Raw genomic sequence first — 24,872 nt, 5'->3', positions numbered from 1 at the left:
TTAGGACATAGGTTCCCAGACTTCTTTGGCCAATTGCCCTTTTCAGAAAAGACTGCTCAGTGCCCCTTGGCAATTGAAACTTTTGTGCTGATAGCCCATAATCCAGGTATCCAATGTAGGTATGTGAGTTTGCAGCCTTTCTGGATCATTCTAGCGCCCTCCAGGGGGTGGTATCACTCCCTTGAGAAACACTGGAGTAGAACCACCCCACAGGGGCAAATGAACATTTTAAAAAGAACTCACGGCCATGGAGTGAGTGCTGACTCTCGACCGTGTAAGTGGGTCTTTACACATAGGCAGAGACTTCTGCAGAGCAGCTAGCGGCTCCACGTGCTAACTTTTTGGTTAACAGCCCAGCACCTAACCACTGCACCACAAAGGTTTCTAGAGATGAGCTTAGGCAAGTTAATTCATTTCTCCAAGCTTCATTTCCATCACCATGAAAATGAGATGCCTGTAAATAAGCTCATTACTAGGCTTGTTGTCAGGAATGCATGTAAGCTGTAATAGCATCATAATAATTACTATCACTGAGAATCATCAAATGTGCTCAAATTTGTGGAACAGTAGGATATGTATATCCTCAAACTATCCACATATAATTTGTTGACTAGCCAGCGAAAAACCATAAATTTATAGTGAATTTCACCTGAATGAAATAATTACTAAATAAATGTCACCAATAATGGAAAAAAACAGGGACTGAGTATGTCTCCCCTGGTGATTCACTGAGAGGCATTCCTGTCAATAAATGTTTAACCTGAACTAATGTAAATTAACCCAAACAACTGTCCAAAACGCTTAATACTTCTTAGTTTACAGAATACTAAATATATATTAGGAAATGGTCTCCATCAGAGAGGGAAAATGCTATACAAAATGAGGGGTTCAAATGAATCTTAGGAGCCCAGGTGGCGAATTCAGGTAAACTTTTAACTGCTAGCCCCAAGGTTGTCAGTTCCAGGCAGCTACCGCTCCTCCTCGGGAGAGAGATGAAGCATCCTGCTCCCCTAAAGACTTGCAGCCTTGGAAACCCAAGGGAAGCAGTTCTATTCTGACCTACAGAGCGGCTAAGAGTTGGAATCCACTCAGTGACGGTAGATATGGGGAAAGTATATGCTCTGAGGACACTGCAGCAAGTGAAAGAAAACACCTGCTTTCACCCTAGTGGAAAGCAAGGCAGTGTATTACATGGCAGGCTAGACGTCATAAATGCAACCGAGCATGAGGGGCAGCAGGAAGGCAGGTATGCAATTAAACCTAGGCAATCACGGGGGGCTCAGTGAGGGGTCTAGAACGGGACGTGAAGGCATCAGAGAAAAAAACGTTAGGGAGCACGCCAAGCAAGGTCAAGGCTGGCTGTGGCGGCCAATGTGTCTGGATGGGGAAACTGAGGAGGGAGCTGAAGCTGGAAGCGGGCGCTGAGTTGACCACATAAATGTACACCTTGCATACCACCAGGAGGTCTATGACCTTTACCCCGAGCAATAGGAACAGCCACTGCATGCTACCAAACAAAGGAGCGACAGGATCCGAGTTATCTTGCACACCGTGCTCTCCTAAACTCTCTCCCACCCAATTCCCCTCCTTCCACTTAGGCCAGGTAACCTGCAGTTGGAGCTGACAGCTCACATGAACTACGTCTTAACGAACACTGATCGGGTGGGACCAAGGCATGAAGTGCAACAGCTTCTCTCTCGCCACTTCCCATTCTGCTCAGAGATGACACTCGCCGCCAGGACGCACCCAGCAGACAGAGGTCACACCCGAAACGCACACACACGCTTCCCCGCAGCCGGGCTCCACGGACCACCCCGCGGCGCGCGGGGCACGGCCAGAGGCTGGCTGCAGGGGAGGACGTCCCGGTCGCCTGGGCCGTCCCGCACTCACCCTCAGGTTCCCCTTAGTGCGCTGTTTGTTCTTCCCGCCCATGGTTGCGGTCTCGGTCGCAGCCCGCTCCCACCCCCGCAGTCCCCCTGGTTGACGCGGCGGGGCTAACTTCCGGGCCCTCGCGCGAGCCGGAAGCAGGCCCCCCGGAATCAACTCCCCAACCCCGCCCACCGGAGCGCGACTTCCGTGCCCGCCTCCGCCGCGTCCGCAGCCCTCCGCCTCCCAAGACGTCACAGTGAGAGCAACGCCCCCGAGTGACGTCATGACGCCAAAGCCCGCCGGCTGCGCTTTCCGGAAACAGCATGTGTACCTTGCGGAGTGGTCGGCGTGGGCAGGTGGGGCGTGGCGCCGTGGGCTCCGCCCGGGACGTGGCACTCGCTTACCCTGTCGTTCCCTCGCCCCTAATTTGCCCCGTCTTTCTCCGGAGCTCCGACGCCCACTTGAAATTCGTGTATGCATCTATAGCTCTACTTCCCCAGCTCTTGTTTTCATTCACCGCCGCATCGCGGCTCCTCGAAAGATGAGTGGCACGGGGTTGGCACGCAGTGGCTAACTGCTGGCAGGAGAAAGGAATACTGTGCGTGTGTGCTGGGCACTGTGTAAGTTCCGAGCATCCCGCGATGAACGAGACGGCCATGAGCCCTGCACCAGAGGAGCTCGGCGGCCGAGGGGCAGGCACAGGAGTGCACACAACAGAGGAGAGTGCGGAGGTGGGTTTGCACAGTGCTTTACTAGAGCACGCAGTCCACAGCTCCGCTAACTCAAAGCGTGACGAGTTACACTGAGAAAACGCACACACGCACGCGCGCACACCAGACCCGCTTCCAGGAAGCGAGTCCGACTGATAGTGACCCCTCTTGGGGTTTCCAAGGCTATCCACCCTAGCTTTTTTCCCCAAGGAAAGAACTGTCAACCTCGCGGCTACCATCTGACGCTGACCCCACAAGCACCAGGAATAGCTCAGGAAAGCTTGAAGGTTTCAGGCTTTCAAAGCCTTCTAGAAAGGCTTTAAGTGACGCTAAAATCCTATGTGGCAGGGTGAGAGATTTACAGATTAGGAAATCACTGGGGTACTGTGCAAAGCCGAGGAGCAAGCAGGTAGCTGACCTTCGTGTGGCAAACAAGACAGGTGAACAGAACTATGGCCAGTGGACAAGGAGTTCCCCTTATGGAAATGCTCCCATGACATGGAAGACGGCTGCACAACCAAAGACCTGCACTTCGACACGCTTAAGTTCTCATTGTCGGACCATGACATCCAATTGTTGCTGAGGTTAGGTTGGATAGTCAATCAGCAAATGTCAGAATCTTAGATAAGCCTTCTGGAGATTGTAACATCTACAAGAAGATACTAACGTTTACCTATTTATGTTTCCGAAAGTAACTTGGGGCAATTTACATAATTAAATAGTTTGATTTTAGAAAAAGGTAAAATTCCAAGTGTGACAAAGAAAAACAGTATTAAAGGGCTACATTGTGGGTCACACATAGGCTGGTGTAGAATAGTGAATAGCCTTGCCTTTCTCCCACTCGAGGGTCTTAATTGACTAGGTGGCAATGGGTTTGGTTTGGGGTTGAATGGGTCTTAATTGATCTTCATTTAAATAATAGATTTCAATCTCCTCAGGCTCATTTTTGAAGGAGAACCTGATCATTAATTTTTTGAACTAACACAAAATAGTCTCATTAACGAGCCTTCTTCAGAGATTAAATTGCTATTTCTATGCACATCAGCTATAGTTTTATCATAATCAATCTTCAACCAGGCTACCAAGGAGCCTGGGATGGTATCTGACTACTAAGGCTAGGTCATAAAGGCACTGTAGCTCCCAACAGTCTGTGGGATTGCTTGCTCTGAACGATGCCAGCTGTCATGCCAGGGGACACTCAACCCTCCAGCGATTCTCAACCTGTGGGTTGTGACTCCTTTGGGCGTTGCCCGATTCATAACTGTAGCAAAGATATAGTCATGAAGTAGCAACCAAAATAATTTTATGGTTGGAGGGTAAGCACAACACAAGGAACTGTATTAAAGGGTTGCAGCATTAGGAAGGTTGAGAACCACTGCCCTAGAGGACTCAACTTTCCAGCACCAACCTCTCAGCCATGTGCAGGGGCCACCTTGGAATTAGATCCTGCAGCCCCAATCAGCTTTCATATGACTATAGCTCAAACCAAGATGTGACAGCAGCCAGAGCTACTCTCATGGGACACCCGACAATTTCTTACCGATAGAAATTGTGAGAGATAAGAAATGTTTTGGGCTGTGTTCGCCACTAATTTCCAGGTGATTTGTCATGCAATATTAGATAGCTAATACAAATATGTCATTGATTAAATAATCAGATAATTATTTAAAATACCATATTCGTTACTTCCCCAGGGGAAAATAATAAAAACATCAATAATCAAAGAAAATTGAAAAGTGCATTATAACAAATTCTAAAAAGTACAAAAAATAGACTTTGTGCCAACTATGACTGCCAATTTTCAACTAGCAAAATGTTGGTTATGCAGTGCAAGATAAGGAGCCCTGAAGGCACAACAAGCAGTAGGGCTTTCTTGAACCTCTTCAAGTGATGCCATCAGCAGCATTACCTGGGAGCCTGTTGGAAATGCAAATCTCAGGCTCATTCTGAAATAGGGAGTCAGGGACTGCATTTTAACAGGACCCACAGGTCTCATGAAAATTGAGAAGTGCTTGTTTAGGCGATAAGGAACCCTGGTAAAGTGGCATTAGCGGTGTTGGGCTTCCCACAACAAGGCGAGTGGTTCGAACCCACTAGCTTCTTCAAAGAAAAAGATAAGACTCGGCTCCCATAGCCTCCAAACTCAGTGGGCTGCCATGAGTCAGCATTGATTTGCTGGCAGTGGTTTGGGGTTAGTTTGGATCTAGGTGATGTTCCTTTTCCAACATCAAAGGTATGTCCAGTTCTAATGAAAGAGAGTAACGTGGTAGTCTATATGAAAAGTTGAAGTGCACAGACCCTATAATTTGGGGGTTTGGGTTCTCAGAATCCACTCTAGAGAAACAAATATGCCTTATTGTTAAGCTATTGGCTCCTGTCCAGATATACCATTTTACACTCGACTCCATGATGCTGGATCTCTGCAAATATTTTCTCCTTTTCTTTTCCATCACAGTCGCGGTAATGCTTCTGTATAATCACCAGATCTCACCTTGCTGTCCTGGCTCTTAAAGTCAGATTGCCAGTCTCTCACTATTCTACCTATAAACTTAGCGTGAGAAAATCTTGATCCTTGTCACCCCCCATATACACCACTTCTTATTAAATATCAACACCAATTTCAGACTACAACCTGCTGTCTTTAAAAGTCTCCTGTTTTTAGTAATTTCATACTGTTCCTTTTTCTTCGGAGCCATGAAGGAGGTTTGTGGGGGTTTGTTTGGTTGCCTTTTGATGACCACAGACACCATTTCTCCTTGATTCAGCAGGCTTCCTGTTAGGATCCATCAGTGGAGCACTATCAGGAAACTAAAAGACAAGAAACATGACTTGCTCCATTCTGCTGGTGCCGTGCCAGCAGCAACCTTTTACTTCCCCCAGCAATAATTGATGGTAGACAACAGCTGCGTTCAGTCTTCATCTTGTTTTTCAGCCCTCACAGATCAGTCTTTTACTCCTCAGGGGTATGCAGAGGCCAGATAGCACCCTTCTTTTCAGAGATAGAAGTCCTACTTGTGGCCCCTCCCTCGGTTCCCGAGTCTTGAGACAGCCAATGATGTCCTCCTCAGAAGTCTGAGCCCAACACCAAGATGCCCCTCAGAGACGTGAGCCAAGCTCTAGCTTTCTCCAGAGCCCTCTCTAAGCTTCAAGGTTTTCACCTCAACTTCCTTCCAGATCCCCAGGGATTGTAGCTGTGACCTGAAGCATTAACTCTGTTGCCTCAGTATTGTTACTATATTTTTATCATCCCTGTTAAACAATTCCATATAATAAATTCTGTTAAAATGTTTCTGATTCCCCCCACTCCCATGCACTCTAACTGAAAGATGCCAATAGAGAAACACATTCTAAGATGTTTACTAAAACATTGTAACTGCAAGATGGGCCCAAAATACCCAATGCTTGCCCATTTGGAAACAGCTACATAAATCGTATCTTTTCAATAGGCTATTAGGCAGCAGTTGAGAAGAGTGAAGCTTATCTGTACCTACACAAAAAGACATCCTTAAATAAAAAATAGAATAATATTCGCAGTATGATTCTGATGTTTTTAAAATTCACAACGCTTAGGTATTTTATATGAGTAGATGTGTATTATATAGTTACAAGGAAAGTGAAATCGGCAAGATTACATACCAAGCTGAACATTGCAATCACATCTTGGGGAAATCGGGAGCACAAAGAGATAGTGGGCAGGAGGGACAGTAAAAGGAAGGAGCCTTCTCTGTAAGACTTTTACAAGAGGAATATATTCATGTATTGTGTAATTAAAGCAAATCAAAGTCATCTAAGTGAGGCTATCAAACTAAATCCACATGGAAGAACCACACCAACCTTTGTAATCAAAAGATTGTAGTAGGTAATAAAATCCAAAGGAAGGAATGGTATCCGAGCTTAAAATCTTAACACCCAGTTTGCAGAAGGCTATGGATGAAAGTGGAAGCCCAGAATAAATTGTCAGAATAAATTGGCACCTGGATTAAGACTCCAGTGAATTCCTCCAACCTTAGTCCAGGGGTGTGCATAGCCTTGTGGTCAGAGAGCCTTAAAAAGTCAACTGGGACATGCGTAGGTTAAAATGAAGCAATTATCATTGATCTCCCTTTGACCCATTTTAAGGTTGTTTCATTTGTTATTATTTTCCGCTTTTTATTTAAGGTTTCTCTCAGCTTTGTCATTGTTGTTTATTTGTTTTCTATGGTTTTCTTTTTTAGAGAAATTCCAGATAGGTGAATCTATAGTGACAATAATAGGATTAATTATTACCTAGGGAAATAAAGGGGAAGGTTGGGGCAAACAGGGAGCTAACAAAAAGTAGAAGAAAATGTTCTGAAATTGATTGTGGTGATGATTACACAACCCTTCTTAATATTATGGAACTATTAAATTGTATGATAGGTGATTATATGCCTATAAATTATTTTTAAAATAAAAAATAAAATCAGTAAGTAATGGAGTTCTTTTTTAAATCATTTTATTGGGGGCTCGTACAACTCTTATCACAATCCATGCATCCATCCATGTGTCAAGAACATTAGTACATTTGTTACCATCATTTTTCTCAAAACATTTGCCTTCTACTTCAGCCCTTAATATCAGCTCCTTAGTTTTCCCACTCTCTCCTCCCTCATGAACTCTTGATAATTTATAAATTATTATTTTTTCATGTCTTACACTATCCGATGTCTCCCTTCACCTACTTTTCTGTTCTGTCCCCAAGGGAGGGGGTTATATGTAGATCCTTGTACCCAGTTCCCCCTTTCTACCCCACCTTCCCTCCGCCCTCCCGATGTCACCACTCTCACCACTGGTCCTGAAGGGTCCATATGTTCTGGATTCCCTGTGTTTCCAGTTCCTATCTGTACCAGCGTACATCCTCTGGTCTAGCCAGATTTGTAAGGTGGAATTGGGATAAAATAGTGGGGGGATGAAGCATTAAAGAATTAGAGGAAAGTTGTGTTTCATCATTGCTACACTGCACCCTGACTGGCTCATCTCCCCACGACCCTTCTGTAAGAGGATATCCCCTTCTGTAAGGGTATGTCCAGTTGCCTACAAATGGGCTTTAGGTCCCCACTCCACTCTTACCCTCATTAATAATGATATAATTTTTTGTTCTTCTGATGTCTGGTACCTGATCAATACCTCATGATCACAAATGCTGGTGTGATTCTTCCATGTGGATTTTGTTGCTTCTGAGCTAGATGGCCGCTTGTTTATCTTCAAGCCTTTAAGACCCCAGATGCTATATTTTTTTATAGCTGGACACCATCAGCTTTCTTCACACTCGCTTATATACCTGCTTTGTCTTTAGCGATTGTGTTGGGAATGTGAGCATCCTGGAATGCCAGTTTAATAGAACAAAGTGTTCATGCACTGAGGGAGTACTCGAATGGAGGCTCAATGTCCATCTGCTACCTTAATACTAAACCTATACATATATGCACATAGATCTATTTCCTCATCATCATATATAAATATATTTACATATGTACATGCCTGTATTTAGACCTCTATACATGCCTTTTGCCTCCTAGTTCTTTCCTCTTATTTCCTTTTACTTTCCTCTTGTCCCACTATCATGCTCAGCGTTCGTTTGGGTTTCACTAATTCCCGTTACATTGCCCTGAATCAAGCCCTACCAGGCCTCTTATACCCTCCTCGCCACTGATTTTGGATTGCTTGTTGTTCCCTTGTCCCTGGGTTTGTTAGCACCAATTCCTTTCCCCCACCTCCACCTCTCCCATGTCCCCCCAGAACTGTTGGTCCCATTGTTTTCTCCTCTAGATTTTTTATCCCGCCTATCTTATCTAGATAGACCTAATCATTTGTTTCTATGAAATATCTGACAGCATTGGTTACATAAATTATAGCTTATTCTCAAGGTATTCCCTGCAGTTGGGAAGCAGCTGAAGACAAAAGAATTAGGAAATACAATTAAATAATATGGAATTCATTGATAATTTGGGTCTCACCTATCAAAAATGCTGCAAGAAGAGGGTTTCACATCAGAAAAGTTTCATGAGTGCCTTGAGCCCAAAGCTTGGACCGGCTAGAGGAGAAATGAAAAGAACACAGCAGTCAAGGGCTAAAAAGGGACAGTGACAGGGCAGCAAAGATGGACATGGTCTGTGGAAAGGACAGCCAAGAATTGAGCAGGATTCAGTATCGACTGATCAGAGAAATACTGCCTCCGGGAAAAGAGCAGCAGTAATTACCTTGACCGTTAGTGGCTTACTGCTTCCTTATTCTGCCTAGTCTCTTAAAACTCATTATTTCATCCCTTTCAAGTTGTTAATGATGCCTCACTTAGATAACACTGCTGTGGAAAGGTAAATCTTTGAAAAATCTAGATACTGGAATGTCTGAATTGGGTGACCTAAATAAAAAATACTCCATTTTGAATTAAAATAAACTTTTAATCTTTATTTTTCTAGAGAAACAATTCAGTGTTTTTGTCAAAAGATTTATTACTCAGGAAACAGAAAAGGCAAAGGTGGATTTCTAATCTGGCTACAGAATTGCTTGGTGCTCCTTAAGAATATTTATACAGCTGACTCCAGGGAAGGCCCCTTGGTCAGCAGGAAGACAGGAGAGGGACTGATAATATTCTGTGAAGTTAGAGCCTGTAAATAGCATTATAGCTAAAATAGGTACGAATTCAAGTCTTAGTTCACACACTGCCTCACTAAATGTCACTCGCTAGAATTCTCTTTGTGAATCTGCATGCAGGAGGTGAGACTAAATTGCTGGGAGGAGACAAATTAACAAACATAAAATTGGGCCCTGGCAGAAGAGTTTTTAAAAGAAACTTAAAAATTTTAGACAGGTGAACATTGGTCCTCTACTCAAGTGCTCCCTCAACACAATACCACTTTGTTCTATTAACCTGGCATTCTGTGATGCTCACCTTCCCAACACAAATGCTGAAGACAAAATGGGTGCATAGCAATGTGAAGAATGCTGATGGTGCTCAGCTATCAAAAGATACAGCATCTGGGGTCTTATAGGCTTGAAGATACACGTGCACAAATAGTCTTGAAACAATGGATATATGTATGGATTGTGATAAGATCTCAATAAAATAATTTTTTTTAATTCTGCCTTTCAATTTGGACAGCAAGACCTGACTTGATGATCGTGAGAATTTTTTGTTTAATTTTAATGAGCACAGCCATTTAAACAAAATTTGTTTTATGCTAAGATATCTGGAGCTGGGCCAAAGCTACACTATTGGATCAGAAGTTCAGCAGTTCAGGAACTGGCATCTCAGCAGCCTTCCCGAGTGCTAAAATAAAGACTGTAGCTCCAGCCATCACGTTGGTGTTTATAGCAGAAAGAGAGGAAGCGGTGGCCTTGCTGCCCTGGTCACTGTTACCCAGGGAAGCAAAAGCTTTCCCAGAAGTCCCCTAGCCAAAACTGTGTGTGAGGTCGCCTGTATGGTCACAGAGGCTGGAGAGTGAGTCTTGAACTTTTCCTGACTCTCTATTGGCGATGAGGTGAAAGAAAATAGGGGTTGTGAGTAGGGTCAGGGGATGAGTTAAACCATCCATACCGTCCTCCGAGACGGTTATTTCTCTTTTAAAACAGAGACTTTATATGTCAAGACATTTCTTCAACACTTGCAGGATTATAATTTGAAACTCATTTCTATTTCTCATCATTATTAGGCTTTCTCGTATCACACATGTTACACGAGAGATGGTAACTATCACACATTTTATCTAGCAGATATATTTCAGATCTTCTTTGTTCTAGCTTTTAAACTTTCTTCTCCAGAACTCTCTAGGATGGGACTAAATAAAAGGATTAACCTTTTGAGAAAGAATGAGAAAATCAAAAGATGATCAGTGACAAAACATTATCAGTTATTGTCCTTCCACGCCAAAGAACATCTGGAAAACATCTCCACATCCTCTGGCATTTAAAAACTGATACAGCTGGCCAAAGTCCATGTGATTGCCTCTGGCTCCATGAGTAGTGAACACTTTTTCTTCGAAACTTGGGAACTTTTTTTGTCTTTCCAGTTCGTCACTTGTGCCATCAAAAGGAATGTCTTCCCGATGGCGAATGAGAATGCGTTTCCAGTTTAATTTTTTGAGTCTGAAAAGACATGATCCAAGGAAAACTTACTGACTTGTACCCCCACCTTTGAAATGCAGAAACTGTTGGTTCTGAAACTATTGACATGACTTCTCAGAAAAATTCATTTAGGGGAGAAATGATGCCCCTCAGTGACTAAGGGCGATACAGGGGACTGCACCGGAGACACAGTGTGGGAATTGCACCTGAACTGATCCCACCACACCGAGGCAAAGCACTGGGGGAGTGCAGCAGAACAGCAAGGGAATGGAGTGACAAGGTCCCCAGGGAATGCTGAAAGTGGACTTTGGGGCCAGGGCGTGGTGCCCCAACAGACTGGACTGGAAAATGCTCCTAAGGGCCAGCAAACGATCCCTGAATTCACTACAAGCTTTTCTCTTGTGAACTGTTTTGTTCTGTTCTTTGTCAGTGGTTTCTTTTTGTTGTTTTGTTGTCTGGTTGTATACTGTTGCTTTGTTTTCCTCTGTCTTGTTTTTGTGCATGTTAGTGTCTCCACAGGTCTGTCTGAATAGGACAGGCTGGATGAACTATCTGGAGGAAAAACAACGGGACCGACAGTTCCGGGGGACTTGGGATTGGGGGGGGGGGGGTAGGGGAGGTAAGGAAGTGGTGTTAACAAACACAGGGACAAGGGAAAAACATGGGACCCCAAATGGTAGAGAGGGGGGAGTGGCAGGCCTGGTGGGAAATGATCAAGGGTAAGGTTGCTTAGAGAAGAGGTATACTCTAGCCCAGGTGGCCACGAAGCATGGTAGTAGGGCAGGAGGAAAGTCAAGGGAGATGGAGGAAAGAGCTAGGAGTCAAAGGGCATTCATGGAGGTCTAGACAAAGACATGTACATGCAAATATATATAGGAAGATGGGGAAATAGATCTATGTGTCTATATTTATAGGTTAAGTATTAAGGTGGCAGAAGGACCTTGGGCCTCTACTCAAACACTCCCTCAATGCATGAATACCTTCTTTTATTAAATTGGAACTCTATGATGCTCACTCTCCCGAACAACGGCTGGAGCCAAAGTGGGTGAACAAGTAAATGTGGCGAAGAAAGCTGATGGTGCCCGGCTATCAAAAGAGATAGTGACTGGGGTCTTAAAGGCTTGAAGATAAACAAGTGGCCATCTAGCTCAGAAGCAACAAAGTCCACATGGAAGAACACACCAGCCTGTGTGATCGAGTGGTCCCAAAGGGATCAGTTACCAGGCATCAAAGAACAAAAAATCATATCATTGACTGCACACCTCCATGATAGGATCGCTGAAGACAAATGGGTGCATAAGCAAATGTGGTGAAGAAAGCTGATGGTGCCTGGCTATCAAAAGAGATAGTGTCTGGGGTCTTAAAGGCTTGAAAGTGAACAAGCGGCCATCTAGCTCAGAAGCAAAAAAGCCCACATGGAAGAAGCACACCGGCCAGTGCGATCACGAGGTGCCAAGGGACCAGGTATAAGGCATCATGCAACAAAAAAAAAAGATATAAGTGTGTGTATATATGTGTATATGTGTGTATATGTATATATATACCATATTAAATGAAGGGGGAAGTGCAGAGTGGAGACCCAAGGCCCAAGTGTCGGCCAATGGAGATCCCCTCATAGAGGGGTTTAGGAGAAGAGATGGGTTAATTAGGGTGCGAGGTAGTACCGATGAAGAACACAGCTTTCCCTCAGATCCTGGATGCTTCCTCCCCCCAACTACCATGATCCGAATTCTACCTTGCAGGCCTGGATAGGACAGAGGCTGTACACTGGTACACATGAGGGCTGGAGGTACAGGGAATCCAGGGTGGATGATACCTTCAGGACCAAGGGTGTGAGGGACGATGCTGGGAGAGTGGAGGGTGATTGGGTTGGAAAGGGGGAACTGATTACAAGGTTCCACATGTGACCTCTTCCCTGGGAGAGGGACAGCAGAGAAGAGGGGGAAGGGAGACTCCGGATAGGGAAAGATAGGACAAAATAATGATGTATAAACTACCAAGGGCACATGAGGGAGGGGGGAAAGGGGAGGGAGGGGAAAAAAAAAAAAAGGATCTGATGCAAGGGGCTTAAGTGGAGAGCAAATGCTTTGAGAATGATTGGGGCAGGGAATGTATGGATGTGCTTTTATACAATTGATGTATGTATATGTATGGATTGTGATAAGAGTTGTATGAGTCCCTAATAAAATGTAAAAAAAGAAAAGGGAAGAAAAAAAAAGAAAGAAAGAAAAGAAAATGATTAGGGCAAAGAATGTACAGATGTGCTTTATACAATTGATGTATGTATATGTATGAACTGTGTTAAGAATTGTATGAGCCCCAATAAATTGTTAAAAAAAATTCATTTAGGGTTGTTAATCAGTAAGGAAACAGGAAGACTACTAGAAATTCTATTGTCTGTAGAAAGGCCCCTATTTTACAATTACACAGCTGACAGCATTTCTAAGATAAAGGACGGATCAGACCCATGAAAACATAGGAATATAGATAGCATTATTATTCTAAGGCTCAATTTATTCTGTACATTTATGGAGAGTCTCCTATGTATACCATGTCAACTGTAGGCAAGAATACTATCTAAGATGTCTACTTTATCCACTAACTTTGAGACTGAATCCCCATGAAAATGCAACCCTCTGGATGTACCTGGTTCATATTTCTACTGTCTTGTTTAGTACTGAAAGTAATGACTCAGTATATAAAAGATATGCATGCAAACCTTGACCAGAATTCTTCACAGGCACTTTGTGGGCCTTCCACACAAACCACACCAGGCTTCCCTGGCATGCTAAACCCAGACAGAGAAAGTTCCTTGGCCCATTCTAGAATATCCTTCCTTTTGTATTTGTTGTAGATGTGATGGCTGTAGATCCAGAGCCGTGTGAGAATAGGATCGAGTGACTGGGCTGTACTTCCTGTGGTGGCAGAAGATGTGGCATCTCGGCTGATATACCCAGAGGCATGTTCTCTGACCCACTCTGTGGCATTCAATATACACACATCTCCGCAGTAGTTTTTTTGCAAGTATGCATTCAGATCTGTATTCAGCTGAGTCTGCTGGGATCTATTTAAGAAGGTTGACCTGATGGAAAAGACATGGGGAAAAGAATTAAATCAATTTTCTTGGAGCAAAAAGCCACACAAGAATCGCTTTTAGTCTCAGATTGATTTTTCAGATCGAAACTCAGCGAGAGTGTCTGTAACACACCTGACAGTAATTTCAGGTAGAACGGCAGGGTATTTGAAAGGAAGGACGCAGGCCAGTGAGAACATTACCTGGTTAAAAAGAGAGAAAGTAAAGCGCCCTTAGTGCTGTTTTAAGCAGGGACATGTTTCTGTTCTAAAAGAAGCAAAAGTGGATTACCGTTGCTTCCTCAGAGACATCCAGGTTGAGATTGAGAGTAAAGTAAACTTTCGAGGACCGCCCTTGCATGGTCTTCTTTGCAATACAGTCTTTCAGTTCCGCTAAAGCCAGCTGGTCATTCACCATGAACTCCTCCTCGCTGGGGAACATACTGGCCAGCAGCTCTAACTCGGAGAGCTGGGCCTCTGCCTGCTCAATCGAGCTCATTTTGGGATACCTGAAAAAGTGTTTAAGGAGGAAAAAATACAAGAGACAACTTATATATACAATCCTGAGAGAATGCAAGAGATGCTGATTAAAAGTGCTGACATAGAGTCTTTTTTTTTTAACGTTTTATTAGGGGCTCATACAACTCTTATCACAGTCCATACATATACATACATCAATTGTATAAAGCACATCTGTACATTCTTTGCCCTAATCATTTTCTTTTCTTTCTTTTTTTTTCTTCCCTTTTCTTTTTTTACATTTTATTAGGGACTCATACAACTCTTATCACAATCCATACATATACATACATCAATTGTATAAAGCTCATCCATACATTCCCCACCCCAATCATTCTCAAAGCATTTGCTCTCCACTTAAGCCCTTTGCATCAGGTCCTCTTTTTTTTCCCCTCCCTCCCCGCTCCCCCCTCCCTGACATAGAGTCTTTTATGAGTTGGGCTACAAGCTGCAAGGCTGGCAGTTCAAACCACCAGTCCTTCTGTGGAAGGAAGATGAAGCTTTCTACCCCCTGTAAAGAGTTACACACTCAGAACCCCCCAGGGGCAGTTCTACCCTGTCTTTTGGGGTCACTATGTGTCGGAACTGACTCGATGGCAGTGAGTTTGAGTTTACTTTTTTTTTTCTTTTATGGGCTTTGGGTTTTCATTCTTAGAAAAGATCTGCCTATAGCAATATTGCTTTTTGAAATCATGCATGGAACATTTATGTTTTCAATTTTTACATGCAAATATTTGATCCATGTGCAATTTGCTTTTTTTTAAGTTGGCTCACCATTCACACCTATATATATTTATAATCCATTTAAAATACCTCTTTCAACATATGTTACATTCCTGTATGCACCCCCAGAATTTTCTATTCTGTTTCATTGATCTGTCATGCCACTTTCCCATACGCAGCTGTCTAAGTCACTAGAGCTTGGTGATGGGCTGGTAAATCGCTTATACTCCATTTTCTCTACAGACAGTCCTCTTCCAGAAGTTTGCTCAGTCAGGTTATTCTCACAAGCTCAATTTTCCATGTAAAGATTAGAATCATTTTCCAGTCAAGTTCCAGAAAAATAATTGGGGAGTTGCATCAAAACTAAAGATTAATGTGGTGTAAAGGGATAGAATATAAGTGTCTCTTCATTAAATAGGTTTATTGAAATACAATTTATATACCGTAAAATGGATTCACTTGAAAGTGTCCGATTCAGTGACCTATAGTGTACCTGGAGAGCTGTGCCGCCACTAGCACAGTGCCTGTCGGGCGCACATGGTTTGCACTGACTGCTAACATCAGAATTGGTGGTGGATATCTGCTCATCTGCTCCCCCCCAGGAGCCAAGAAACCCCGAGAGAGAGGCGTTCCACTCTGTAACACATGGGGCTGTCCTAACGTGGACTTTGTTTTGCAATCATCACTATAACCTAATTTTAGATATTTCCATCACCCTCAGAAGAAGCCCTATGACTTCCTGCAGTTGCTCCCTGTCCCCAACCCCTCACCCTAGACAACCATTAATTTACTATTTTTTTAAAACTAGACATTTTTGGTTTTTTCTAGTTCATATAAACAGAATGCCATGTCTAATCATTTGCATCTGGCCTCTAATACTTATAAAACAATTTGAAGTTCTTTCATGGTACTTATGTATCAGTGTTTCACTCCCTTTATGTATCAGTGTTTCACTCCCTTTGCTGAATTGCATGGATTAATTATGTATATGTATCCCTTTTTTAAAAAAACCCATTCTCGAGGAGGGGGAAAAATAAGGAGCTGAAGCCAGGGGCTTAAGTGGAGAGCAAATGTTTTGAGAATGATGAGGGCAATGAATGTACAAATGTGCTTTATACAAATGATGTATGTATGGATAGTGATAAGAATAGAATGAGCCCCTAATAAAATCATTTTTTTAATCCATTCTCAATTAATCTAGATATTTCCCCCTTCTTCCTATAGGTTCTGTACATCCCTGAATAGTTTGAGTGGTTAAGCTCTTGATTATTAGTTGCTGTTTGAGCCCATTGTTGCAGCCACTGTAGAACTCAACTGCTTTGCTCATCGGGGCCTTTAATATTCCATTTCCAAGTTTGAATTTTTCCTTCAGCTCTCTCAGCTTGAGAAATGCCAAGTGTGTTCTTTCCTTTTGAATTTTTAACTCCAGGTCTTAGCACATGTCATTTTAACACTTTGTCTTCTGGAGCCACTATTTGAAATACTGGTGAAATTCATGATACTTTCCTCTCACTTTAGTATTCAACTTCAAGAGCAAGTGTCACAGTCTGTCCTTTCCTTCCTATCTTTTTAGTAAACCAGAAGTTGTGGGGCTCAGCCCCACAGCTGAACAATCCTGTGGAGCAATGTGCACAGTTAAAGAAGACCAAACAAAACCCAAAAAATAGAAAAGGGGGCGCAGGGGACTCAACTCCATTCTCGGGAGAAGTGAGAAGAGGGAAAAGATGGCACTGAGATCCCTCTCTGCTTGCTTCCTACTCTTACTGACTCTTGTGCCCCCATGGACAACGGAATGAAGCACTGCCCAGCCCTGTGCCACCCTCACAATTACTAACTATGTTTGAGTTCACTTGTGTAGCCACTGTGTTAGTTTATTTCACTGAGGGGTTTCTCTCTTTCATTGGCCTCTATCAAGCATGATTTCCTTTTCTAGAGACAGGCCCCTCCTGATGATGTGCCCAAAGTAAGCAAGACGAAGTCTTGGCATCTCCCTTCTAAGGATCATCCTGGATGTCCATTATCTTCTCCAAGACAGATTTGTTTGCTATTATGGCAGTCTGCCATAAATTAAGTATTATTTGCCATAATGCAAAGATATCAATTCTTCATTTTTCTTTATTCATTGTTCAGTGTTCACATGTCTATGAGACAGCTGAAAAAAAATCATGTTGACTCAGACACACCTTACCTTAACATGAAATCTTTGCTTTTGAGCACTTTAAAGAGGCTTTTGCAATATATGTGGTCTTAATCAGTGAAATTTTATAAGGTTATTAAAATAAGCACATTAGCATTGATATCTGTTACCTGAAAAATAAGGCAATTTTATTATTCATTCTTTTTTTAAAAAACATTTTATTAGGGGCTCATACAACTCTTATCACAATCCATACATATACATACATGAATTGTATAAAGCACATCTGTACATTCTTTGCCCTAATCATTTTCTTTTTTTTTCTTTTCTTTTTTTTGCATTTTATTAGGGGCTCATACAACTCTTATCACAATTCACACATATACATACATCAGTTGTATAAAGCACATCCGTACATTCTTTGCCCTAATCACTCTCAAAGCATTTGCTCTCCACTTAAGCCCACCGCATCAGGTCCTCTTTTTTTTTCCCCTTCTTCCCCGCTCCCCCCTCCCTCATGAGCCCTTGATAATCCAGATTGTTATCTTGTCATTTATTATTCATTCTTAATAAGATCTTATTCTTTTTTATTATTCATTCCTATATGATGGTACATCCATGAAAAAATAAGGAGAACTCACCTGTTGCCTAAATGTGTGTAAATGCAAGAAGGGAAGGATTTTCTAATTCATACAGTTAGAGATTGCTTGAAGTTTTATGGTCAGCATTTGGCTCCTTTATAATCAGCAGAAAAATATAAAGACTAGTTTAACATTTGATGAATAAAAATTGAGCTCAATCCCTCCACTGCAAAGGAAAACATGGCTTACCTTCTCAAAGAGAATTTACTCTGAAAGCAAACACTGTTATTTCAGTTATTTGCTCAGTGGTGTCTTCATTGTATTCTTCCTCATTTTGGCAGATATTATGGAACAACTACTTATGTAGCGCTTCATATTTCATGGCTTCACAGAACGGTCTATTTAATTTGAAGATCAGTAATGGAAATCTGACAAGATATATAACAATGACTTTGTTTTAATTTTAAAGAAGAGGTTCTGAAACTTGTTTTTCATCAGAAAGTAGCTAAAGTACATGGAAGAAATGGTGAAATAAAAGAGCTGAATACACACAAAAATAATTTATGAATTATCAAGGGCTCATGGGGGGGGGGGTGCCGGGAGGGAGGGGAAATGAGGAGCTGATGCCAGGGGCTTACGTGGAGAGCAAATGTTTTGAGAATGATGAGGGTAAGGAATGTACAAATGTGCTTTATACAATTGATGTATGTATGGATTATGGTAAGAGTTGTATGAGCCCCCAATAAAATGATTTTTTTTAAAAAGCTGAACAGAAAATTTTAAAGAGCAACCTGAGAAGACACAGTAAAATATTGTAATGAAATATGCAAATGCCTTGAGTTAAATAATAAAACTTAAGAACATGTTCAGCATATCTTAATCTGAAAGAACTAAAGAAAAACTTCAAGTCTCAATTGCAATATTAAAGATTCTATGCGAAATTTGTACATGGAACAAAAGGCAGGTGTGCAAACAGAACAAAAGAATACTGCCTGGTTTAAGAACAGGAAAGGTGTGCATCAGGGTTGTATGTTTCCTCAATCTGTGTGCTGAGCAAATCATCAGAGAAGCTGGCTTATATGAAAAAGAGTGTGGCAGCAGGATTGGCGGTCGGCTTATAACAACCTTGGATAATCAGATAATACAAGCTTGCTTGCCGGAGCACTCGCTGATGAAGATCCAGGATTGCAGCCTAACAATGGAGTACAACTCAATGTGAAGAAAACAGCAATCTCACATCTAGGCCAATCGGCAACATTATGATAAATGGAGAAAAGATTGAAGTCAAGGATTTTGTTTTGCTTGGATCCATCATCAATGTTCGTGGAAGTAATCATGATCAAATGATGCACTGCACAGGGCAAATCTGGCTGCATAACCTCCTTCATATGATGTAAAGCAAGGAAGTTACTTTGAGGACTAAGAATCGTCTGGCCCAAGCACATAACCCCTGGTATTTTCAGTTGCCTCATATGCATGTGAAAGTTGGCAGTGAATAAGGAAGACTGAAGAAGAATCTGCATTTATTGGGACCCAAAAGTGCCATGGACTGACCAAAAAAGAACTCTTCTAGGAAGAAGTACTGCCAGAATGCTCCTGAGAGGCAAGGACGGCAAGACTTCGTCTCACATACTTTGGACACGTCAGGAGAGCCCGATTCCTGGGAACGGACCTCCTGCTTGGGAGACGGAAGGAGAAAAAGATCAAGACCCTCGACAAGATGGATCGACAAGATGGATCGACAAGATGGATCGACAAGATGGATCGACAAGATGGATCGACAAGATGGATCGACAAGATGGATCGACAAGATGGATCGACAAGATGGATCGACAAGATGGATCGACAAGATGGATCGACAAGATGGATTGCCACGGCAGCTGCAACAATGGGCTCAAACATAAACAATTGTGAGAAGGGACGCAGAACCTGGCGGTGTTTCTTGCACTGTTTCACATGGTCGCTGAGTCTGTAGCGACCACACTCTCCAGCGGGGTTTCCCCTAGCCCCCAGCAACGGCTCCAGCTGTGCGCGGGGCAGCAATGGAGCGGCCGCGCGCGAGGGGGTCTGGCCCGAGGGGTCGCAAGTTCCCCCGGGGGAGCGAGTGGGCCGCGCGGGACGGGACGCCGTTCCACTCAGGCCCAGCGGGAGGAAGCACACACCTACGGCAGTCTCGGCGCTGTCTCTCCGGATTGCCGGCTTGCAAGAAGGGCTCTCCAGGAGAAATCTCAGAATTCCAACACAGCGGCCGGAAGCCCGCAAACTTGCTCGGGAGCAGCCTCTCGGAAACGACGCGGGTCTGCGCAGTGCTTGCGCCTGCGCGTTTGGTCACCGACCGGGCGCCCAGAGTGGCCAGGAATTGTAGGGGGCGGCGACCTGGCCACCCTGCCTGCCGAGACGCACGCCACCTAGTGCGTTTACGCTGCGTCCATCCTCACTCCTCTCCATTTCGCCCTGACCGTGTTTCCCAGCTGTTGCCCCGAGGAGGGAGAAAGGCAATCGCCTTTTTTCTGGAAGATTCCATTTTTAAGTAACATTTTTCACCCTCAAGGTCAGCAACTCAACCCCCACTGGAGAAAGATGCTGTGTGCTTCCATAAAGATTACAGCCTGGGAAAATCTATATTGTATAAGGTTTGGGGTTGAGTTTTATGAAAGTGCATATCCAGTTGGGGAGGACAAGGTGGGGCTTTGGATTCGGAGTTTGTAATAGCCTCCCACTTTTTGCTGGTAGATTTTCAAACACACTAAGTAGCAACACATTAGGAACTAATAGATGGGGCGGTCGGGGCGGGGTGGGTTATCATGGTCTTAGCCTGTCTTGTCCAGGAACCATGATGGGGTGCACAGAAGTTTACCCAGGATAATAAAAGGAAATAGATGCCAACACATAGTAATTAGTAATGTTTCCTTCTCAATTCGAATCTATGCAATACATTCCTTACAACGTTACATGTAGGGTTTAGAAATATAATCATTCTTAAACATATCATGCGGTACAGATAACATCAATTTTTTCTTTATAAAAATTGTACCATAGCATAAAGGTCTTCAGCTTTTTTGGGCTTGGGTTTGGTTTTTAGTACATGGTATTTTGTGAGCATTTTCTAATATCATTAAATAATTTCTCCAACTTATTATGAAGTAAAGTTTCAAGCACAGAGCAAAGTTAGTAGAATTTTACCATAAATTTGTAGTATAGTAGTAATTCTCCAGGGAGAAGAGGACAATTTGCCAGGGGACGTTTGACGGCGGCTGGGGACTTTAGGTTGTCACAGCTGTAGGGGTGCTACTGACATCTAGAAAGTAAGATTCAGGGCTTCTGAGCAATTCTGCAATGCACTGGACAAAGAATTACCTGGTCCAAAAGAGGACAGTGTTGCGGCTCAGAAACATCATCTAGACAACAGCATTCTCTTGTGAGAACAAGAAGAGGTGGAGGAGGAGGAGATTGGCAGAGCCGGGCTCCTGGCAGATGACTGACTGGTAAGTGCCATTTTGCCAGTTCTCAGAAATGGGCGTAGAGCCCTCAGAGCCCACATGTAACCGGTGGTTGCTACTCCATGCAGCTCAGTGCTTCAGGCCAACGCCTCTTTGATTTTGTAGGTCTTTGTGTCTTCAACGTTGAATTTCAATACTACCACTGGCAAATCCAGTAAAAGGATGTCCTGTCGTTCTGGCTGAAGCCTGAGTCACCATGAGTGGTTTAGGAAAAGAAAAAGACTAACGAGAAATGTCCCAAAGTGCCAGGAAGAGAAAAGAGGGCTGAGACCAAAGGCAGAGATGCCGAAGGCGGAAAGAAGGACTCCACTGCTGCCCGACCAGGGGCGGCTTTTTCGGAGGACAATCCCATCAAATGGCCCAGTCCAGCAATGCAGAGGTGATCCGAGCTCAACACATGCCAGGAAGAGAACTCAATGCCTTTGGACTTATCCACATAGTACCATCACCCATATTGCTATTAGCAATCAAAGGGCTGACTCAATTAGCAGAACTTGATTCACACAGTAACACATTGCAGTGTCTCCCTGAAGAGATGGGCTGTCTAGTCATTCTGTGACCACTGGCTCTAAGTGAAAATTCACTTACGAGTTTGCCTGAATTTCTTGATAACTTGAAGCTGCGAATGCTGGATTTAGGGCATAACAAACTGAGAGAAATTCCTTCGGCTAGATTCGGCACAGGCTAGATTCTCTCACCACAGTTTCCTGCGCTTTACTTGTATAACTGTTGTGGGAAAAGGCCTCAAAGGCCTGTTAAAACTCACTATGGTTTGCATTCAAGAAGAAAGTTAAAGAACTACCTGCTGAAACTGGTGAATGATGAACACCTCATTATGCTGGATATGGCTCACAATCATCTCGAGCACCTTCCAAAGGAAATTGGAAACTGCACGCAGATTAACAACGTGATTTGCCGCACAAAGAACTGCTACCCTTCCCAGATACTAGAGAAAACTTGTCCAGTCTGAGTTGTCAAGGTCTGTCAGCAATACCCAGATCATGGGCAAAATGTCGTCCCTTTGAGGAGTTAAGTTCAGAGAACAATAACATTTCTACCCTACGAGAGACGCTCTTATCAGTTTTGTGAAACTGAAGAGTTTGATCCTAGCCAGAAATTGCTTTCAGTTGTATCCAACGGATGGCCCTCTCAATTTCCACCATTTCTTCTCTCAACACGGAACACAATCGCATCTATAAAATCCCATTTGGAATTTTCTCTAGAGCAAAAGCATTAAGCAAGCTGCATATGAAGGACAATCAATTAAGATCTCTTCCCTTGGATTTTGGAACCTGTACCAGCATGGTAGAATTGAATTTAGCCACTGTGTTAGTCCGGGTAGACTAGAGAAACAAATTCATAAACACAAATATGTGTATAAGACAGAATTTTACTGAAATAGAAAAGTTCAGCTATCTGAATTACTTAGCTAATGCACATCAATGTTTACATTATTGTGTCTTATATTTTAACTGATACATCCAACATTATGTAAATGTAGTTTGGTGAGAGTTGTAAAAAAAAGAAAAAAGGGATTTTATATACAAGAGCAATTGAATATCCAGAAAACATCTCAGCCCAGTCCAGATCAAGTTCATAAGTCCGATATTAGCTCATATGTCCAATACCAGTCTATAAATTCCTCTTCAGACTCATGAAGCACATGCAATGTGTCGTGATACCAAATGCAGGATTATCGCAGGCCAGTGGGTAGGAAGTCTTTGGATCCAGTGGCATTGTAAGCATCTCAGTGATGGCCGGGGACTCTACGTGGCTTCTCCAGCTTCAGAGGTCTGGTCGCATGAGGATGGGTCCAAGGGGTTTCTCCAGCTCAGGGCACCAGCATAGTTCCCTGTGTCTTGTCAGCTGCAATGTCTCCCAGGGAGTGAATAGAGAAAGTGTCTTTTGCCTCCAAGGAGAAAAATCAGGACTTCCCAGAATTCTCAGGAGAAGGCCATGCCCACACAGAAACCTCATTAGCTATCACCTGATTGACACCCCTCCACTCTTAATCCTAAATCCCAAATTGACACCAGATTATGTAAACACCTCAGCCACCTGAGCATGTATCTGATCTCATTTCTCTTGAGAATATTATCTAATATTATCTAACGATCTTCTGCAGAAGCTCCCCAATGGTCTTGTAAGCCACAGGAAGTTAAGGAAGTTGGATCTAGAGGAGAACAAATTGGAATCCTTGCCCAATGAAATTGCTTATCTTAAGGATTTATAGAAATTAGTCTTGACACACAACCAGTTGACTACTCTTCCTAGGGGCTTTGGTCACTTTACCAAACGTAGGCATCTGGGCCTCGAGAAAATCTACTTACTCATCTGCCTGGGAATAGTGGTACACAGGAGAACCTAGAATGCATTTGAATGGTAACCCTAACCTGCATAGCCTTCCCTTTGAGCTGGCTCTCTGCAGCACACTTTCCATCATGAGCATTGAGAACTGTCCACTCAGTCACCTTCCACCTCAGATTGTTGCTAGGGGGATTTCTTTCATCATCCAATTCCTAAGGATTCAGGGTCCATATCATGCCAAGAACTGGTCCCACCCACTGTTCAAAGTAGACTGCCGCCCCCCAGTCCTGCGTTTCTGTCAGGGGAAGCCAGCCCCTAACACATCATTACAGGTCCGGTAGGCGCAATTGTACAGCGATAATAAGTAAACATCATAGTAAAGTTATAGAGAGTATGAGAGATAGAAGTGAAGTATTGAAATAAATGGAGTCAGACACATTTCATAGTAGCATGCTCACCTCAGCCCCACTTGGTGGTCCACGAGGAGGAAGAGAGAGCTCTTTAATGCTAGCCCAGGCTTTTTATATTTTCTGGGGACATACAAGCCCCCTAATTACAGGTGAGGACATACAACACAGTAAAGGGTTGTGCTATCGGTAATACAGTAATGAGAAGGGGTGGTCTAGGTACATACATGCAATAGGAAGAGAAGGGATGGGGGCATACATGTGACAAGATGGGTGGATCCTAGATTTAGGATGGTAACTTAACTTTGGATGTCACAGAGCCAGTTTGGCCTGTTCCCTGGCTCAACTGATAGAGACCATTATTGGTAGGATGTGAACACTTGGTCACAGGCCTCAGGGAGAAATAGTTTATTGTCCCCCACAGCAGGGAGCTAGGCCTACCCTGTAGTCCAGTGACTAACTGCCCTCAGGGAGGATGTCTGTAAGCAAGCATCTGACCCCGCCCCCCCATGTTTCAGTTCTGGCTAGGCCATAGTAGGTACACTGGTCCAGATAAGGGCTCCCAACAAAGATAAACCCTCAGGAACAGAAATGGGAGTAGCTATACCACATACCACGAGGGTAGGGAGAAGGTTGGGGAGGAAGGGGGAACTGATCACAATGATTGACGCATAATCTCACCCCCTCCTCATGGGGATGAACAACAAAATGTGGGTGAAGGGAGCCAGCAGTCCGTGTAAAACATGAAAACAATAATTTATCATTTATCAAGGGGTTACAAGGGTGGGAGTGGGGAGGGACGAAAAAAAGAGGAACTGATCCCAAAGGTTAAAATACAAAGTAGATGTTTAGAAAATGATGATGGCAATGTAAGTACAAATATGCTTGAAACAATTCATGTATGGAATGATATAAGAAGCTGTAAACTCCAATAAAATGATTTTTTTAAATGATTTTTTAAAAGA

The 24,872-nt window shown here is 43.3% G+C and overlaps 2 protein-coding genes and 1 pseudogene across 3 annotated transcripts in view; 1 reads left to right on the top strand and 2 right to left on the bottom strand.

Moving 5' to 3' along the window:
* Positions 1-2,023, bottom strand: part of LTN1 (listerin E3 ubiquitin protein ligase 1) — an 81,186-nt gene extending 79,163 nt beyond the window's left edge. Inside the window, exon 1 of the mRNA XM_075542388.1 lies at positions 1,891-2,023. Coding sequence (XP_075398503.1) covers positions 1,891-1,932 — 42 coding nt within the window. The 5' untranslated portion in view covers positions 1,933-2,023. The remainder of the gene's footprint in view (positions 1-1,890) is intronic.
* A 4,088-nt stretch (positions 2,024-6,111) lies between these two features.
* RWDD2B (RWD domain containing 2B) lies at positions 6,112-20,017 on the bottom strand. Of its 2 annotated transcripts, XM_075542386.1 has the most exons (8): positions 19,856-20,016; positions 17,943-18,121; positions 17,754-17,847; positions 17,164-17,282; positions 14,026-14,242; positions 13,870-13,937; positions 13,381-13,743; positions 6,113-10,682 (listed from the first exon to the last, which is right to left on the bottom strand). In XM_075542386.1, exons 4-8 carry the CDS (start codon positions 17,169-17,171, stop codon positions 10,448-10,450), a joined length of 891 nt encoding a protein of 296 aa, XP_075398501.1. In that variant the 5' UTR covers positions 17,172-17,282; positions 17,754-17,847; positions 17,943-18,121; positions 19,856-20,016; the 3' UTR covers positions 6,113-10,447. The 2 variants fall into 2 exon arrangements, with proteins under 2 accessions (XP_075398502.1, XP_075398501.1); XM_075542387.1 differs by lacking the exon at positions 17,164-17,282 and having other exon boundaries at positions 6,112-10,682; positions 19,856-20,017.
* A 1,238-nt stretch (positions 20,018-21,255) lies between these two features.
* Positions 21,256-23,427, top strand: LOC142440543 (podocan-like protein 1; annotated as a pseudogene).
* Positions 23,428-24,872: the final 1,445 nt, after the last annotated feature.

The sequence above is a fragment of the Tenrec ecaudatus genome, chromosome 2 (genome assembly GCF_050624435.1).
Source record: "Tenrec ecaudatus isolate mTenEca1 chromosome 2, mTenEca1.hap1, whole genome shotgun sequence".
Classification (NCBI taxonomy): domain Eukaryota; kingdom Metazoa; phylum Chordata; class Mammalia; order Afrosoricida; family Tenrecidae; genus Tenrec; species Tenrec ecaudatus.
The sequence above is the reverse complement of the archived record's forward strand: the minus strand, read 5'-3'. Positions and strand labels throughout refer to the sequence as shown.

Excerpts from the sequence above, each read along its gene's own strand:
- RWDD2B (XM_075542386.1), bottom strand. Across the intron at positions 13,938-14,025 it reads ATGTCTCTGAGGAAGCAACG|GTAATGTTCTCACTGGCCTG; the intron begins GTAATCCACTTT and ends CTTTTTAACCAG. Across the intron at positions 10,683-13,380 it reads TGTGAAGAATTCTGGTCAAG|ACTCAAAAAATTAAACTGGA; the intron begins GTTTGCATGCAT and ends ATGTCTTTTCAG.